General features: G+C 41.8%; 1 protein-coding gene across 1 annotated transcript; it reads right to left on the bottom strand.

The window, feature by feature from the left end:
* Window positions 1–1,944: 1,944 nt before the first annotated feature.
* slc17a5 (solute carrier family 17 member 5) lies at window positions 1,945–16,711 on the bottom strand. The gene is made up of 11 exons (XM_038960540.1): window positions 16,537–16,711; window positions 6,667–6,860; window positions 6,091–6,324; window positions 5,826–5,913; window positions 5,576–5,662; window positions 5,219–5,337; window positions 4,624–4,785; window positions 4,415–4,547; window positions 4,060–4,207; window positions 3,791–3,881; window positions 1,945–3,556 (listed from the first exon to the last, which is right to left on the bottom strand). Exons 1-11 carry the CDS (start codon window positions 16,613–16,615, stop codon window positions 3,419–3,421), a joined length of 1,473 nt encoding a protein of 490 aa, XP_038816468.1. The 5' UTR covers window positions 16,616–16,711; the 3' UTR covers window positions 1,945–3,418.
* Window positions 16,712–17,102: the final 391 nt, after the last annotated feature.

Here is a 17,102-nt window from a genome sequence, read left to right on the forward strand (position 1 = left end):
CAAAACCGCGACTCGTCAGTGAAGAGCACTTTTTGCCAGTCCTGTCTGGTCCAGCGACGGTGGGTTTGTGCCCATAGGCGACGTTGTTGCCGGTGATGTCTGGTGAGGACCTGCCTTACAACAGGCCTACAAGCCCTCAGTCCAATCTCTCTCAGCCTGTTGCGGACAGTCTGAGCACTGATGGAGGGATTGTGCGTTCCTGGTGTAACTCGGGCAGTTGTTGCCATCCTGTACCTGTCCTGCAGGTGTGATGTTCGGATGTACCGATCCTGTGCAGCTGTTGTTACATGTGGTCTGCCACTGCGAGGACGATCAGCGGTCCGTCCTGTCTCCCTGTAGCGCTGTCTTAGGTGTCTCACAGTACGGACATTGCAATTTATTGCCCTGGCCACATTTGCAGTCCTCATGCCTCCTTGCAGCATGCCTAAGACACGTTCACACAGATGAGCAGGGACCCTGGGCATCTTTCTTTTGGTGTTTTTCAGAGTCAGTAGAAAGGCCTCTTTAGTGTCCTAAGTTTTCATAACTGTGACCTTAATTGCCTACCGTCTGTAAGCTGTTAGTGTCTTAATGACCGTTCCACAGGTGCATGTTCATTAATTATTTATGGTTCATTGAACAAGCATGGGAAACAGTGTTTAAACCTTTTACAATGAAGATCTGTGAAGTTAATTGGATTTTTACGAATTATCTTTGAAAGACCAGGGTCCTGAAAAAGAGACGTTTCTTTTTATGCTGAGTTTAGATTTGAAAGTGGGATCATCTTATCCTTTGAGGCTTTAAGTGTTCTTACACTATGATTGAACATTCAAAGCAACTGGGAAACATCCGTGGCAGGCATCGTCACCTTAGCTTGCTATATAACTTCTGAGTGATGGGAAGCACGAGCACCACCAATCAGCCTACACCACTGCTCACACACCCGTTGTTACTATGACAACTAGCATAGCCATGTCAGCAAATGACTGCTGTCTGAACACACACACATCCGATTTGGTCACTTTTAACTTGTCTAGACAGTCAGTATTCCAAAAACAAAACTGATTTGAGCATTAAGGCCTGCAGTGTGAACAAGGGTTAAGAGCTTTCCACACCTGGATTGTGCAACATTTCCCCATTTTTCAAGCTGTCAAATTGGTTGTTGATCATTGCTAGACAAGACATGTAGATAAGTCATAACTAACTCAGGAACATTAACCGACTTCTTGATAAACAACTCCAGTGTAGATTTGGGCTTGTGTTTCTAGGATTTTGCCTGTGCTTACCTCCATTTTTTTTTTTTTTTAATCCTGAAAAACTCCCTAGTCCTTACGATTACAAGCACAACTATGCTTGAAAATATAGAGTGGTACTCAGTAATATTTCTATTCAGGACAAAAAGTTAATTGAGTTGCCACATTTTGGTAGTATTACTTTAGTCTTGTTGAAAACATGTTTTGGAATATTTATATTTTGTACAGGCTTTCTCCTTTTCACTGTCACTTACATTAGTATTGTGGAATAACTACAATGTTGTGCATCTATCCTCAGTTCTCCTACCACAGCCATTAAACTTGAACTGTTTAAGTCAACATTGGCCTCATGGTGAAATCCCTGAGCGGTTTCCTTCCTCTCCGGCAACTGAGTTAGGAAGGACACCTGGATTTTTGTAGTGACGGTGTATTGACACACCATCCAAAGTGTAATTAATAACTTCACCATGCTCAAAGGGTAATTCAATGTCTGCTTTTATTCAATCAATTTTAAATTCAGGCTGTAACACAATGTGGAAAAAGTCAAGGGGTGTGAATACTTTCTAAAGGCACTGTGTAAGACTATTATCCATGTTTTGCACAGCAGGCACATGATTGAACTTTACAGCCATACCCTGGTTGGCTTTAGAATTACCCCAAATGAACTTGTCAGTGTAGCTACAGCTTAAATGAGTCAAGACACCCATGCATATTCAATATGATTTCCTTGAAATGCTTTATTAGACTTACATCGGTCATTGACTGAAATGTGCGGTTCCTCATTTGACCTCTTAAAAGATCAAGCATCAAATATGCCAATATCCACATTTAAGATAATGTGATTACTGTGGCTGCGTTTAGACAGTTCAATTTATTACCAGTTTATTTTTTGTTGATGGGTTTACAGGTACATTATCCATTTCAATTTAGGTTTATAAAATATGTACCCGTCAGCTGACTCAATTGGTTTTCAATATTCTTTTCCAGTTAAAGGGTTCTCTTTTCATGGCTAGCTCAAAATTAGCTTTCCAAAAGTTATTTATATTGAGATCAGTTTTTCAGGAGCCCAGATGGTTTGGTAGTTGGGTTTGCCAAGGGATGCCATAACTAAATATTTGTAGTACAGGCATGCCCTTTTGATTTCCAGTTACATTGTTGCAAGCAGTAACAGGCAGCTCAATTCTGATTTGACAGATGGGAAAAGATCTGATTGGTCAAAAGACCAGTTAATGGAAAATAGATCAGAACGTCTAAACGCTGCCTTGTGTACAAAGCTTATACAGAGACAGTATGTAACTAACACAACGATGAAATGGCAATTTGAGAAACGGACCATTAGAGGTCTCAAACATAAGTCTGTTCCTTTAGGTGGGGGAAACAAAGCCTGCGCAATAAATATCACCCTCACATAAAGCAACCAAATTGGCAGTATGCCATGATTAACATTGTAAGTAGTGTGTAAAACAGCTCTCCATCCTCTGAAATGTAGTCATTAAAAATAAATCACATAGATAATCCCTTTAACTCAGTCATTGTAGTTGGTCCAGCAAGTAAACATAACTGATCAGTAAAAATAATAAATTAAAGACAGATTTGGATGGTAGACAAATTTACACAGGGAATACTGCTGTTTATCAGTATTCTGTCACATGTATTGATTAGATTAAATATACTGGATTGATGATCATAGTTCTATACTTTAGGCACAAGCGGAAGGCCAAAAAAAGTAGAAACCCACATGTATTCTATCCTGGGTGACTGTGCTCTTTCAGTTGGCAATAACTCTGCTACATATAAATTAAGGTTTTTGTATGGCTTTTTTCCCCTCCTGAGCATCTAACAGAGGAGCAACAAATGACAGAGTGGAAATGCTACTTGTCTGTTCATTTAAGACTTGAAATGTAACGGAATTTAAAAACAAGCTAACTCTTAACTGTAAACAAAGTAAAACACTAAAAGAGGTTATCATATCACAAGAGCCTACACAAAGAGTAAAATATGAATTGATTTTAAAAAATGCACTTATACCCATTATTGGGTCCAATTACCAAAACTAAAAACGTTAAAATATTAAAGGTTACTTTAGAAGGCTATTTCCCCACTAGGGTTGTGTAGAATAGCTTGGTTGAAACGGTCCCATGGCTGTGAGTACATTTTGGTCCACAGGGGGTCCACCTTTGTCCCCCTCAGTTGCCATGGGAATGGGGATTGTGGACAGCCCAGGGTTGCACCACGCCTTGACCAAACACAGTGTAGAAAACTGCTCCAAACACGTTGATCCCAGCAGAGATGTAGAACACGGTCTGCCACTCCTCTATAGTGTTCTACAATAGGAAACAGAGCCATCTGTGAGACCAATAAAGTAGGTTGAAGTTGCCCCCATCTATACACTGGTTTAAGGTCAGTGCTGCCTTGTTTCTCCCAAATACTAGTTAAGGCTAATCTGATCCTAGATAAGTGGCAACTTTTACACACACCCTACACTTCCAACAATCATGAGTTTTGTGACACTGCTTTCATTGTCTGAAAAATATGATGAAACCAGATGTGATTCTTACATTTTTGGTCAAGGCTCTTGCTATGACTGGTCCCACCATACCAGGTATTGTGGCAAAGGAGTTGGTGATTCCCAACAAAATTCCAGCATAACTAAAAGGGAAAAGGAACATTCACACTAGACAATTATACATCTCACAACAAGACAATTTGATGGTTATTTCTGTTTTACCGGTTTACTATGCCATTTTAAGTACATTTCTGGTAATTTCTCTTGCTTAAAATTAAGCACTACCATTGTAACAGTATCAATAGTGATGAATAGTCTTACGATGGGGCGATGTCGAGATGGTTGATGTTGAAGCCGGAGGCAACGATTCCTCCCAGGGAGGAAGAGATGGAAAGGAAGGCTACTGCCAGGATGTAGTTACAGCCTGTATGCCCAGCAGCCACGATAAACACTGCCGGCCCAATCATACCTACATACACAGACCGAATATGGTAAATGTAGGCTACATACATAGAAGACATTGACAACAAAAACTTGATTTATCCAAATGGAGAGGTAAAGTGAGATACAGCTAAAAGACATACCATGTGGGTGTTTGAATTGGCAGATCGTGAGCAGAGATGTGTCTTGTGTAAGCATGACTGCATGTGTGTGTTACGATGATGCTGCTCCTCACCTACGAGACTGAAGGCCTTCCTGACAACCACAGTCCGGTAGAAGCAGTTCTCCCTCAGGTAGTCAGCCAGCTGGCCTCCCAGCACGGCCAGCAGCCCACAGCCAATGTAGGGCAGAGCCGACAGGGCACCGTTCTAATATGAGAAAACACTGGGTTAATAACAAGAGTCTGTGGGTGTGTATAAACTCAGAACAAGTGTATAAACTCACCTCTTTGATGCTGAAGCCCAATACATCACTCATGTATGTGGGCAGCAAAGTGAGTAGCGTGTAGAATGTCCAGTTGTAAGAGAAGTGAGCCACTACTATGGCCCACAGCGGCATGGACGTAAAGATGGCCCCCCAGGGGATGTGGTCACCCGACGAAGTGAGCTGAACAAGAGAACAAAAGACTACCATCTTAAAATACCACTTGACTTGCACGTGAAATATCACTGTTCTCACAGGCTTATTTGAGGGTGGCTGAGAAAAGCACTTTGTGGATGTAAAAAAAAAAAAAAAAAAAAAAAAAAAAAGGGGGGGGTGTTTCTAGCCAATGTAAGTCAAATATAGTAAAAAAGTTATGACTGCAGCAAAGTGTGTTCCTCCAGTTGAATGTTGTTACACCAAATAGTTTGACATTTTACACCGTTACTGTAAGACTTTTTTTTATTTTCTTCTCAGATATACTACACAACTTCATTGTATTCTACAATTATGAACTAAATCCTCACGAGCCTGACACAACCAGTCTGCCATTTGATCAAGAGATTGGGCCTTAGATAAAGTTCAGACACTACAATTCCCAGCTGCTTTTGCAATGTACCTCCTTCTTCAGGGAGGAAGTGATGTAGAGTCGCTCCTGTTCTGTGATCCGCGGGTGTGTGCTGGGAGTGTTACTGACAAGGAGCGCCCACAGGATGAACCACACAAATCCCACAATGCCTAAAAACAGTCAAATGCACAAACTAAGTTGCTTGGATAACTGTCTGCTAAATAACTCAAATATATATATATATTTTTTAAAACAAGCATTGCTTGTGACATGGACTTTTTCACTAACTTTCCTTCATTTTCCGTAAAAAAAGATTGTATAACACAAGGAAACAGTGTCTGTATTCCTTGCATTTGTAAGCATTAAAACAGACAACTGTCACTACGGAAAACCCTCTGCTAGCCTTACCAAAGATATAGAAGACCCAGGTCCAGTCAAGGTAAAAGCAGATCTGAGCAGACAGGGGAAGGGCGACCACTGTACCCAGCTGAGCACCTGGAGAGAGGAGATTTTTATTAAACTGCTTTGTGGAGAAATATATACTTTTTTTTTTTTTTTTAAATCACCTACATTTAGGAAAAGTATAAGCCACACATGCAAACATGAGTTCCCAGAGTAAGAAAGGGTGTGTGCAGGGTGGGATAAAAGTGCGCATTACCAGTGTAAGCGATGGTGAGCAATCGGCTCCTCTCCATTGGCGGGGCCCAAAATGCCCACATGGCGTGCATGGCTGGAAACGTCACTCCCTGTTGAGAAATACAAAAATATCCTTGGGTTACAGACTCGGTACACACTGAGAAGTAGTCAGGTAAACATTATGAGCAAAATAACACACTTAATTTTTTTTGTGATTAGAGGTCATACAGATGCTAAAGTGTGAGTTCTCATGAGTATAGCAAATCTTGCGTGTACACGCACACTACCTCTCCGATACCCTCCAATACTCTGACAGCGATAAGGTAGCCTGCACCCAGGTCGGCAGCCATGGGGGTGAGGAGGGTGAAAACCACAGTTCCCAGGATTCCTAGGCCCAGTAGCCATTTGGCCCCATACTTGCTTGCCAGGTAGCCCCCTGGGATCTGAGTCAGGATGTAGCCGTAGAAGAAGGAGCCCAGGATCCAGCCTTGGGTCTCAGAGTCCCAGTCATACACACTGGCCTGCCAGACACACAAAAACACAGATAATGCTTTCTGTCTGGCCAGAGCAATCAAGACAGTCAACAGATGTGGTTGCTAATCATGTGGTGTCGTGATTAAGTGTTACAGTCAGTCATAGTGTGGTTGTGTAATGTGTGCAGTCATAGTGGTCGTCGGTATTACATGGTTACTCATATTGTGGTTGTGTTTGGGGCGAGCTGGGCTGGTGGTACTCACAGTGTGGTTGTATGTGGGGCGAGCTGGGCTGGTGGTACTCACAGTGTGGTTGTATGTGGGGCGAGCTGGGCTGGTGGTACTCACAGTGTGGTTGTATGTGGGGCGAGCTGGGCTGGTGGTACTCACAGTGTGGTTGTATGTGGGGCGAGCAGGGCTGGAGTGTGCAGGACATACTGATTTGCTGGTGTTGCCGCTGGCGTCTGTGTTGTTAAGCATGTCCACCATGGCAACGCTGAGGTTTACCCTGAGGGCATAGGCCACAAAGAAACCATAACAGGAGAGCAGGGACAGACCGTACCTCGAAGAGCAGCACGCAGGGGCTGAGAGAGAGGGAAGACCAGAGGAGAGAGTTGTGAGGTGCTATAACTAATTGGATCAGGCACAGTACAATATCACAGGATAATACATTATGAGAAAGCTAAATGTTGACAGCTACATCTTTTGTCCTTCACAATATTCAACAGCAGTGAGATATTTCTGCCGAGGTGCACTTTGAAGATGCTAGAACAGTCCACATTAACAAACAAAACGAGTAAAGAACAGAAACTGTTCTACTATGGGGTAGTCTGATTTATCTATTTACCTAGTTGTTGTGCACACTGCTGTTGGAGCAAGGAATACAAGCATTTAGCTACACCCGCAATAACATCTGACAAATGTGTGTGATCAATGCAATTTGATTTATGCGAGATAAATATTTCCTTGGAGGCGCATTCAAGTTACAAGTGCCATGGGGAGGGAAAAATGCATTCTAACAAGCAGTCAAAGCACAACAATTCTTGCAATCGTGGGTGATTTTTGTTTTGTTGGCCTTCGTTAAAAAGGCTACCCTACCTCAACTTAATTTAGAGAGACTTCATTTGTGATGAGATTATTTTTAATTGAGCAAGAGTAGTGGCAACCACAGAAAGACATGCACAGTGCAATATTTTTTTTTTTTAAATCATAATTTTACTAAAATATGTTACTGGCCTCATTTCTGGAGGTAGAAATTACATTTTAAAGTGTCAGCATAATTTAATATATATATACACACACACAGCTCAAAAAAATAAAGGGAACACTTAAACACAATGTAACTCCAAGTCAATCACACTTCTGTGAAATCAAACTGTCTACTTAGGAAGCAACACTGATTGACAATAAATTTCACATGCTGTTGTGCAAATGGAATAGACAAAAGGTGGAAATTATAGGCAATTAGCAAGACACCCCCAATAAAGGAGTGATTCTGCAGGTGGTGACCACAGACCACTTCTCAGTTCCTATGCTTCCTGGCTGATGTTTTGGTCACTTGAATGCTGCCGGTGCTTTCACCTAGTGGTAGCATGAGACGGAGTCTACAACCCACACAAGTGGCTCAGGTAGTGCAGCTCATCCAGGATGGCACATCAATGCGAGCTGTGGCAAGAAGGTTTGCTGTGTCTGTCAGCGTAGTGTCCAGAACATGGAGGCGCTACCAGAAGACAGGCCAGTACATCAGGAGACGTGGAGGAGGCCGTAGGAGGGCAACAACCCAGCAGCAGGACCGCTACCTCTGCCTTTGTGCAAGGAGGAGCACTGCCAGAGCCCTGCAAAATGACCTCCAGCAGGCCACAAATGTGCATGTGTCTGCTCAAACGTAACAATTTATGCCTTGTGGCAAAAGTGGCAGTTGTGCCCTTGGACTGAATATAATAATTATAATTCCCTTCTCCTGGCTGCCAATCAGCATAGCCTACTCCAAAGAACCTCTCACTCACGTGGGTGTCTCGGATATTTCAATTCTTATTAGCCAATGCCTGTCACGTGATCAGGTCCTTCACAGGCATTGCAGTTCTGAAGTAGGCTACAAGTGAAGTACGACACATCAGGGATGCAACGGCACGAGTCTCATTGAATTCCGAGTCACATATTGAAGATGTTAGAACTGCCCACATTTACTTCAACAGCCAACAAGATGAGTAGGCCTAACGAACAGCAAAAGCACTAGTCTATTTCAATCTACTATCCCCCAACAAAAGTTGACCTATTCTATTGGTGAGCTTGTCCTGTGTGAGAAATAAATATTCCAAAAATCCTCTGGGAGAGTTGTGGGACCCAATAGATCCCAAATTAATACAAATCACTGTACATAATATATATTTTTACGCAATGAGGCTGATGCAACAGATCAGAATGTTTAGCTTAAAATTGTAAAACTATTAATTTATTTCTTCACATTATAAAAAAAAAGGAATGCAGCAATGTGCACACGGCAGTAGGCTATAAGCGCGATTGTTCCAAAATGAAATTAGCAGGAAAACTGTCCTCAAAAGTGCACGGTTTCATATGAGATAAAAATATCCTTTTGACATGTAGAAAGAGGGAAGCTCTAAAGCCGCATCAACAAGCATGGGTTGTTAATATGACTAGGATTGTGTCTGGCTGCTTGACAATGAAAAATACTGGTGTCAATGAGGAAGGGTTTATAAAAGACAGTGCCTTTTGCGCTTTGCAACATCACCCTCCTTGCAATCTGAGTGGAGGCAGTCAACATTTAGATACAATTTATCCATAAATGTAATTACTTAAAACCTGGACTTTTATTTTTTTGCATTTGAGGCATATCTTACCATGTTCCGACCATAGGCATGTTAAGAACATGTAAGATATGCCTCAAATGCAAAAAAATAAAAGTCCAGGTTAAGTAATTACAATTTATCCATAAATGTATCTAAATGTTGACTGCCTCCACTCAGACTGCAAGGAGGGTGATGTTGCAAAGCGCAAAAGGCACTGTCCTTTCTCTCCTATCAGAATGAACAATGCCTCGAGTGTCACAGAAGCAATCCTTTAGACATGAATAATTACCCTACATTACATTATTTGCAAAACATGACTGGCGTTTAGCACACACATGACCAAAAGTATGTGGACAACTGCTAGTCGAACATCTAATTTCAAATCATGGGCATTAATATGGTCCCCCCCTTTGCTGCTATAACAGCCTCCACTCATCTGGGAAGGCTTTCCACTAGATGTTGGAACATTGCTGCGGGGACTTGCTTCCATTCAGCCACAAGAGCATTAGGGAGGCGATTAGGTCTGGCTCGCAGTCAGCGTTCCAATTCATCCCAAAGGTGTTTGATGTGATTGAGGTCAGGGCTGTGCCAGACAGTCAAGGTCTTCCACACTGATCTCAACAAACCATTTCTGTATGGACCTCGCTTTGTGCACGTGGCATTATCATGCTGAAACAGGAAATAGCCTTCCCCAAACTGTTGTTGCCACAAAGTTGGAAGTCAAGAATCGTTGAGAATGTAATTGCATGCTGTAGCATTAAGATTTCCCTTCAATGGAAATAAGGGGCCTGAACCATGAAAAACAGCCCCAGACCATTATTCCTCGTATAACGTTCGCCTGGTTTCCCAAAAAAATGGCTCCAGAGTCCAATGGCAGCGCTTGGCATTGCGCATGGTGATCTTAGGCATGTGGGCGGCTGCTCGGCTATGGAAACCCATGGATCGCCCAGTGAAGTTCTTGTGCTGACGTTGCTTCCAAAGGCAGTTTGGAACTCTGTAGTAAGTGTTGCAAGCGAGGACAGACATTTTACACAATACACACTTCTGTGAATTTGACAAACTGACTTGTTGGAAAGGTGGCATCCTATGACAGTGCCATGTTGAAAGTCACTGACCTCTAGTAAGGCCATTCTAATGCCAATGGTTGTCTATGGAAATTGCATGGCTGTGTGCTCGATTTAATACACCTGTCAGCAACATGTGGATGAAATAGCCAAATCCACTCATTTGAAGGGGCGTCCACATACTTTGTATATATATACAAAGTACCAGTCAAAAGTTTGGATACACCTACTCAATCAAGGGTTTTTCTTTACTTTTACTATTTTCGACATTTTAGAATAATAGTGAAGACATCATAACTATGAAATGACACATGGAATCATGTAGTAACCAAAGTGTTAAACAAAAGTTATGCAAATCAAAATATATTTAATATTTTAGATTCTTCAAACCCTTTGCCTTTGTGCAAAGCTGTCATCATCTTGGTATTCTCAACCAGCTTCATGAGGAATGCTTTTCCAACAGTCTTGAAGGAGTTCCTACATATGCTGAACACTTGTTGGCCCCTTTTCCTTCACTCTGCGGTCCAACTCATCCCAAACCACCTCAATTGGGTTGAGGTCATCTGATGCAGCACTCCATCCCTCTCCTTCTTGGTCAAATAGCCCTTAAACAGCCTGGATGTGTGTTTTGCATCATTGTCCTGTTGAAAAACAAATGATAGTCCCACTAAGCGCAAACCAGATGGGATGGCGTATCGCTGCAGAATGCTGTGGTAGCCATGCTGGTTAAGTGTGCCTTGAATTCTAAATAAATCACCAACAGTGTCACCAGCAAAGCACCCTCACACCTCTATGCTTCACGGTGGGAACCACACATGCAGAGATCATCCATTCGCCTACTCTGCATCTCACTAAGACACAGCGGTTGGAACCAAACATCTCAAATTAGGACTCAGACCAAAGGACAGATTTCCACCAGTCTAATATCCATTGCTCGTGTTTCTTGGCCCAAACAAGTCTCTTCTTATTGATGTCCTTTAGTAGTAGTTTTTTGCAGCAATTCAACCATGAAGGCATGATTCACGCAGTCTCCTCTGAACAGTTAACGTTGAGATGTCTTTTACTTGAACTCTGTGAAGCATTTATTTGGGCTGCAATTTCTGAGGCTGGTAACTCTAATGAACTTATCCTCTGCAGCAGAGGTAACTCTGGGTCTTCCTTTCCTGTGGTAGTCCTCATGAGAGCCAGTTTCATCATAGCGCTTGATGGTTGTTGTGACTGCACTTGAAGAAACTTTCAAAGTTCTTAACTTTCAGGATTGACTGACCTTCATGTCTTAAAGTAATGGACTGTCACTTCTGTTTGCTTATTTGAGCTGTTCTTGCCATAATATGGACTTGGTCTTTTGCCAAATAGCTACCTTCTGTATACCACCCCTACCTTGTCACAACACAACTGATTGGCTCAAACGCATTAAGGAAAGAAATTCCACAAATTAACAAGGCACATGAAGCTGGTTGAGAGAATGCCAAGTGCGTGCAAAGCTGTCACCAAGACAAAGGGTGGCTAGTTCAAGAATCTCAAATATTTTTGGTTACTACATGATTCCATGTGTTATTTCATAGTTTTGATATCTTCACTATTATTCTACAATGTAGAAAATATTACAAATAAAGAACCCTTGAATGAGTAGGTGTCTAAACTTTTGACTGGTACTGTAGATGTAATTAAAAGTCTCATTAAAGTTTGGCTACATTTTCAGGCGCCTCCCTCATGTCAGCATAGGTCTGGACATGACAGGATGTAGCCAAAGGCTATCACCGACACTTCAACATTTGGGCTAATATTTACGTACATTTGCATACCACTTGTTTTTCTTAAGCAAATAAGCTCCTGTTTTTTGGTTGTCAAATACATGTAATTGGCTATTTTGGTTAATTGGGAACCTCTTGGAAGGCCAAATGGCCTTGCCCCTAAAATCCTGTGCCCCTAAAAGGCCTGTACCTCGGACCCCCTTGTGATCCACTGCTACACATTTTTTTCAGAGGAAACACTGTTCTACAGCATATCTGTTTTTAGTACCATTAGCTATGGCTGAGAGCAGTTTATGAGACTGAAGATTGTTATTGTTGAATCATGGCATACTTTTATTACCCAAAGCATTCCTTCCAGAACAGAAGCTTGTTTAATGCAGCCTGACAACTATTCCTCTCATGACCACCATTCAAAACCAATGTCTGTGGGAATGAAATGGTGTCTGTCTACTCTTTACCATGGAGTATCTAAACCTGGAGGTAATATAAGACATGCAACTCAGAGTGAAGGGGATGGCTCACTGTTCATTTAAATGGTTAGGCCTACAGGCTACTTCTGACAGTTGAGGCACCAGCAGGTCTAGAATAAATATGGTAATATTGGTAAATAATGCATAGGAAACAAATGCTTGGTAAACCAGTTTTTTTTAAATGCCTGTTTTAAAATAAACCTGCAACAGTTGTAAATGACATTTGTTCTACAACCCGTGACACAAGCAATAAACTGCTGGCAAGAAGAAAATGCAAATCACGAGACCATGGAGAAATATTAAAACAGTGGCACTGACTACACAGAGAAGGTAGGGTGGTCAGTTAACTAAAAGGTGAGACTGTGTCCCCCATATTCAACTGCTGTTCACATGGTAGACTGCTTGTAGGCCCCACTCTTGTTCGGGAAACACTGGATTATCCTTACTTCTCCCACCACTACCACTCCATTATATCAAAACACAAAAAAAAACAACAGGGCAACTTCCAGACAGTTACATAGGCCTAACAGGCTGACTATGCCTAAATTCTTACCTGACAGGACAGCAGACATCCATTTCCGTAACACACTTGAGTGCATTTCCATAAGCTATTTAGCGTAGTTCTCGAACTCAATATGCTTAACCAATATTGATCTGTCCAGAAGAAAAACGTTGTGGCCTTTTAACAGATTGAGAAATTGGATGTGTTGATTCCTGCTTGCTGGCTTCAATTTGCTACAGGAGAAGCGCATCCCCAGTAGGCTAATCGACCTTATGTATATATACCCTAAGTTGATTCCTGGGCCTAAGGAGAGGTGGAGTCAAGGAGTACACGATACGATCCTCAAAAATAATATCCCGATATATAACTATCCCCCCCCCCCCCATCACTAGCGATTAAGGACCGTTTAAAACGGACACCAGTTAGAGCCCTGAAGGAACATCTGTCTCGCAGGGGAATGTCCCACTATTAGTCCAAGGGCCACCAACCAAAAAGTGTTTTGTGACCCAGAAAACAAAACCGTAAAATGTCTACATCATTTTGGAGATCCTTTTATTAAGAATTTGTGATCGACAACTTGTAAAAAAGTTGCACATTAAATATTAGAAAACAAAAAAGGTAAAATTTTGAAATCATAGTGCATTTTGGGTAAATTCTCCCATCTTGGTTACAATTGTTACACACGTTCTCATAATTGCAGAAAGCAACACATGTACCGAGTATGGCCTACAACTTGTTGGGGCAGCAGGTAGCCTAGTGGTTAGAGCGTTGGGCCAGTAACCGAAAGGTAGCTGGATCAAATCCCTGAGCTAACAAGGTAAAAATCTGTCGTCTGCCCCTGAACAAGGCAGTTGGCCTACTGGGGAACAATGGGTTGTCATTGTAAATAAGACTTTGTTCTTAACTGACTTGCCTAGTTAAACAAAGGTTACATTTTTTTTATATAATTAAGAAATTGGCCAAAATATCATATTTTAAACATTGTATTTAATGTTTGAATAATAAAAGTTCACCAATTTCTTCATGAGTAGTGCTAGGGTCACACACACCTAGGGTCACGCACTATTCTAAGTGATTTCAATGGGCCTAAGTGATTTCAATGGGCCTTTCTGCATTGTGATTGTTTTCTACTGTTCAATTCAACCAAAACCATGTCAGCATTTTCATCAACTTCTGCATTTGTTGCACTCATTTCCACACTGCAAAGTAGGGCTGCACGATATGGGCAAACAATCTATACCTTATTTTTACCCAAATGCTGCAACTGCGATTTGACTTGCAATTTAGAGTAAAACACTTTGGTGAACTGTTGGAATCATGGAAATAGAATGATTATTCTAATTCTATAGTTAGAATATAATAGTGGGCAATTTGAATTGAATGTTGTTTGACCATTACAACGAATGAAAGTGCCAGGGAGGAGTTATTGTGACAGGGTAGGAACTGTTGATAAGTGTTTCCTAGGGGACTCTATAATATTTGGCTACATTGAATGTTCTCTTAGCTACTTAATGTAGCTAACTTCCTTGCTTCGCATATCCTCTAATTTAGACAACGTGCTGATTTAGGTCTACACCATCCCTGGTATTATCAGGTTGTATATATAGCTAATTACGTTTGCTCTGACTCAGTACATTTATTAGCTAGCTAGCGATTAGCGGCCCAACTTGCTAAGAAAAGACCAAACTAGCTGTTTGCAGATTTAAGAAACACAAACCAATAGTGTAATTATAGAACGCTAGTGGATTTATAGTAAGAAGCAAAATGAAAACAGCATCGATGTCATCAACATTGTTGCATGTGCTGTATTGCCCATGCAGCCTGGTTTAAGAACAAATGCTCTCCTTGAGTGACAGGTGGCGGGGCTAAGTCTGTCTGTATAGGCAGCATGGAGAGAGTGGGGATAGAGATGACTCAAGTAGCGAACACCAAAATTGGACGTTACAGGCGTATCACAATTAACAAACCAAAACATTCAAATACCGCTATAGAAGGTAAAGTAAAAACCGGTCCGTGCATCAATACTGGTATATCATCAACTACGGTATACCGCCTAGCACTACATAAAAATAACTTTTATTTAACTAGTCAAGTCAGTTCAGAACAAATTCTTATTTACATTGACGGCCTACCCTATATGGGGACTGCAGTTTCTATATGCAGCGCCCACTACGCATCACTACATACCGTTCCCACTGCCATTGAGGCGCCAAGCTAGCTAGGACCTTTGTACAGTGTCCTTTGATCCCGCCTGACGAGCACTGCTTTCTTGCAGTTATTTTAACATTACGGCGAGGGTAGTGCCAGACAAGAGTTGGGTTTGCTACACTAGCTAGCTACTTGCACTGCAGTAACCTTAACAGAAATGCGGGAGAGCAGTGCTCGGCAGGCTGGGGCGAAGGACAATGTGTGCAGGTGTCCTAGCTAGCTAGAAGCCTCCTCCTGTGGGTTTTTTGGCGGTTGGCATCCAACGTTATTGGTGCATTACCGCCACCTGGTGTGTGGACCAGAGACAGCGCTAGCAGCCTCAATGGCAGTGTGCCCAGTCTGTAGTGACACACATTGTGTGTGGCATGTAGTAACCGCAGTCTGCAGATAGATATTATAGCAGGTACCGGACCGGAGGAGTCACATAATCATATGGGATATGATGCTGTTGAAACATACTAAATAGATTTTTTTGGCAAATTGGTTGCCACGCAAGACCGCTTTGCATGGCTGCTTGCTGCTTCCTTGTAGCATTTCAGCTAAGCCTAACTCATTCTCCTAACCGGTTTAGCTAAATAGGCAACAGCCAGGTTCAGGAATACAGTATTTTCAATCCACCTCAGGTATCATTGTAGGTCGTCACTAGCTACTACAGCCAAAGTCCTAAACCCCGCCTATTTCCACAATTTATCTTCTTAAAATTGTATTTTCAAATGAACCCCACTGCTAACCTTAAGACCAAAAAGTAAATTTTATTTTTCATTAACTTTTACGATATAGATGACTTTATGGCTGTGGTAACTAGTGGAAACTGTCTTTCTACGCCTGCTACGTTAGGTTTCCATACACTAACTTATGTCGATCCACCCACTTATTTTGCAACCAGGTATGGGTTTCTGGGCCACGGGACAACACATTTGATTGGTGGCCCTTGGACCCCACCATTTCAATAATACATGTCACTAATAGCAAATGGACATGCACGGGCTGATCAAACAAGTAGCTAAAGACTATGGTTTACCGTAAATCATACAGTCGAGCCAAAACATTATGAACAGTTCTCTATATTACCTGTGTAAATGCGTTTTTTTAAAGTGCCCTGGGGTTAAGGAATGTTTTTGGGATTTTTAAGTCTCAGCGGAGCACCTGATTAAATGTTTGGTTCAAGTTGGGCTGAAGCGCGTTTAGGGTACGCTTTCTTTCCATCACCTGATTCTCGTAAACAAAGAAAAGGGTGAGGCAGTATGCAAGCAGCAGAGGCATTAACGTTAGTTTGCTACTGTAACTAGCTAGTTACGCAGATCATTTATTCGAATGTTTCGAAATTAAATAGTAAGTTAGTAGGCATTTTTTTTTAGCAGGCATTTTTTCTGTAGTCTGTCAATTTAAGGACGCCGATTGTAAATATTAGTTAGCTATCTAACAAGGCAGGTGTTTCAGCTGGCACTCGCTCACCTCTTTCGACTTTATCATCTTGTTGACTGAGCAACAACGGTTGTTCTTGGTCATCGGTGTCCGATATATATCGGTCCATTGCACATCAGAGTTCAATGTTTTGAGTTGCCATACCTGTAGTTAAAATTTAGCTATTTATATGAACTGTGAACGGAAGTTTGGAAAGGAACCGGTGTGACGTCTATTTCTTCTTCTTTGGTGGGGTTTTACGGCGGACTACATCATCCAATGGTGTATTGCCGCCATCTATTGGGTGGGGTGAAAACTAAGCAGCGTTAACTCCAAAAAAGGGGGAAGCTTTAAAAACATAATATTTTATTTAACTAGCGAAGTCAGTTAAGAACAAATTCTTATTTACAATGACGGCCTACATTGGCCAAACCTGGAAGACGCTGGGCCAATTGTGCACCGTCCAATGGGACTCCATAGCCTGTATTCAAACCAGGGTGTCTGCAGTGACACCTCAAGCACTGAGATGCAGTGCCTTAGACCACTGCACCACTCAGGAGCCCCTATAAAACATTAAACAAAACACACACACAAATCATACTCAGTCTTACTCAAAT

This window comes from Salvelinus namaycush, chromosome 22 (genome assembly GCF_016432855.1).
Source record: "Salvelinus namaycush isolate Seneca chromosome 22, SaNama_1.0, whole genome shotgun sequence".
Classification (NCBI taxonomy): domain Eukaryota; kingdom Metazoa; phylum Chordata; class Actinopteri; order Salmoniformes; family Salmonidae; genus Salvelinus; species Salvelinus namaycush.

What these genes read in the sequence shown, in the direction of transcription:
- slc17a5 (XM_038960540.1), bottom strand. Translation starts at nt 16,615, where the DNA reads ATGGACCGATATATATCGGACACCGATGACCAAGAACAACCGTTGTTG. An exon ending in GCTCACCATCGCTTACACTG is followed by an intron (nt 5,663 to 5,825) that starts GTAATGCGCACT and finishes TCCTCTCTCCAG; the next exon opens with GTGCTCAGCTGGGTACAGTG. An exon ending in CTGGGTCTTCTATATCTTTG is followed by an intron (nt 5,338 to 5,575) that starts GTAAGGCTAGCA and finishes GACTGTTTTTAG; the next exon opens with GCATTGTGGGATTTGTGTGG.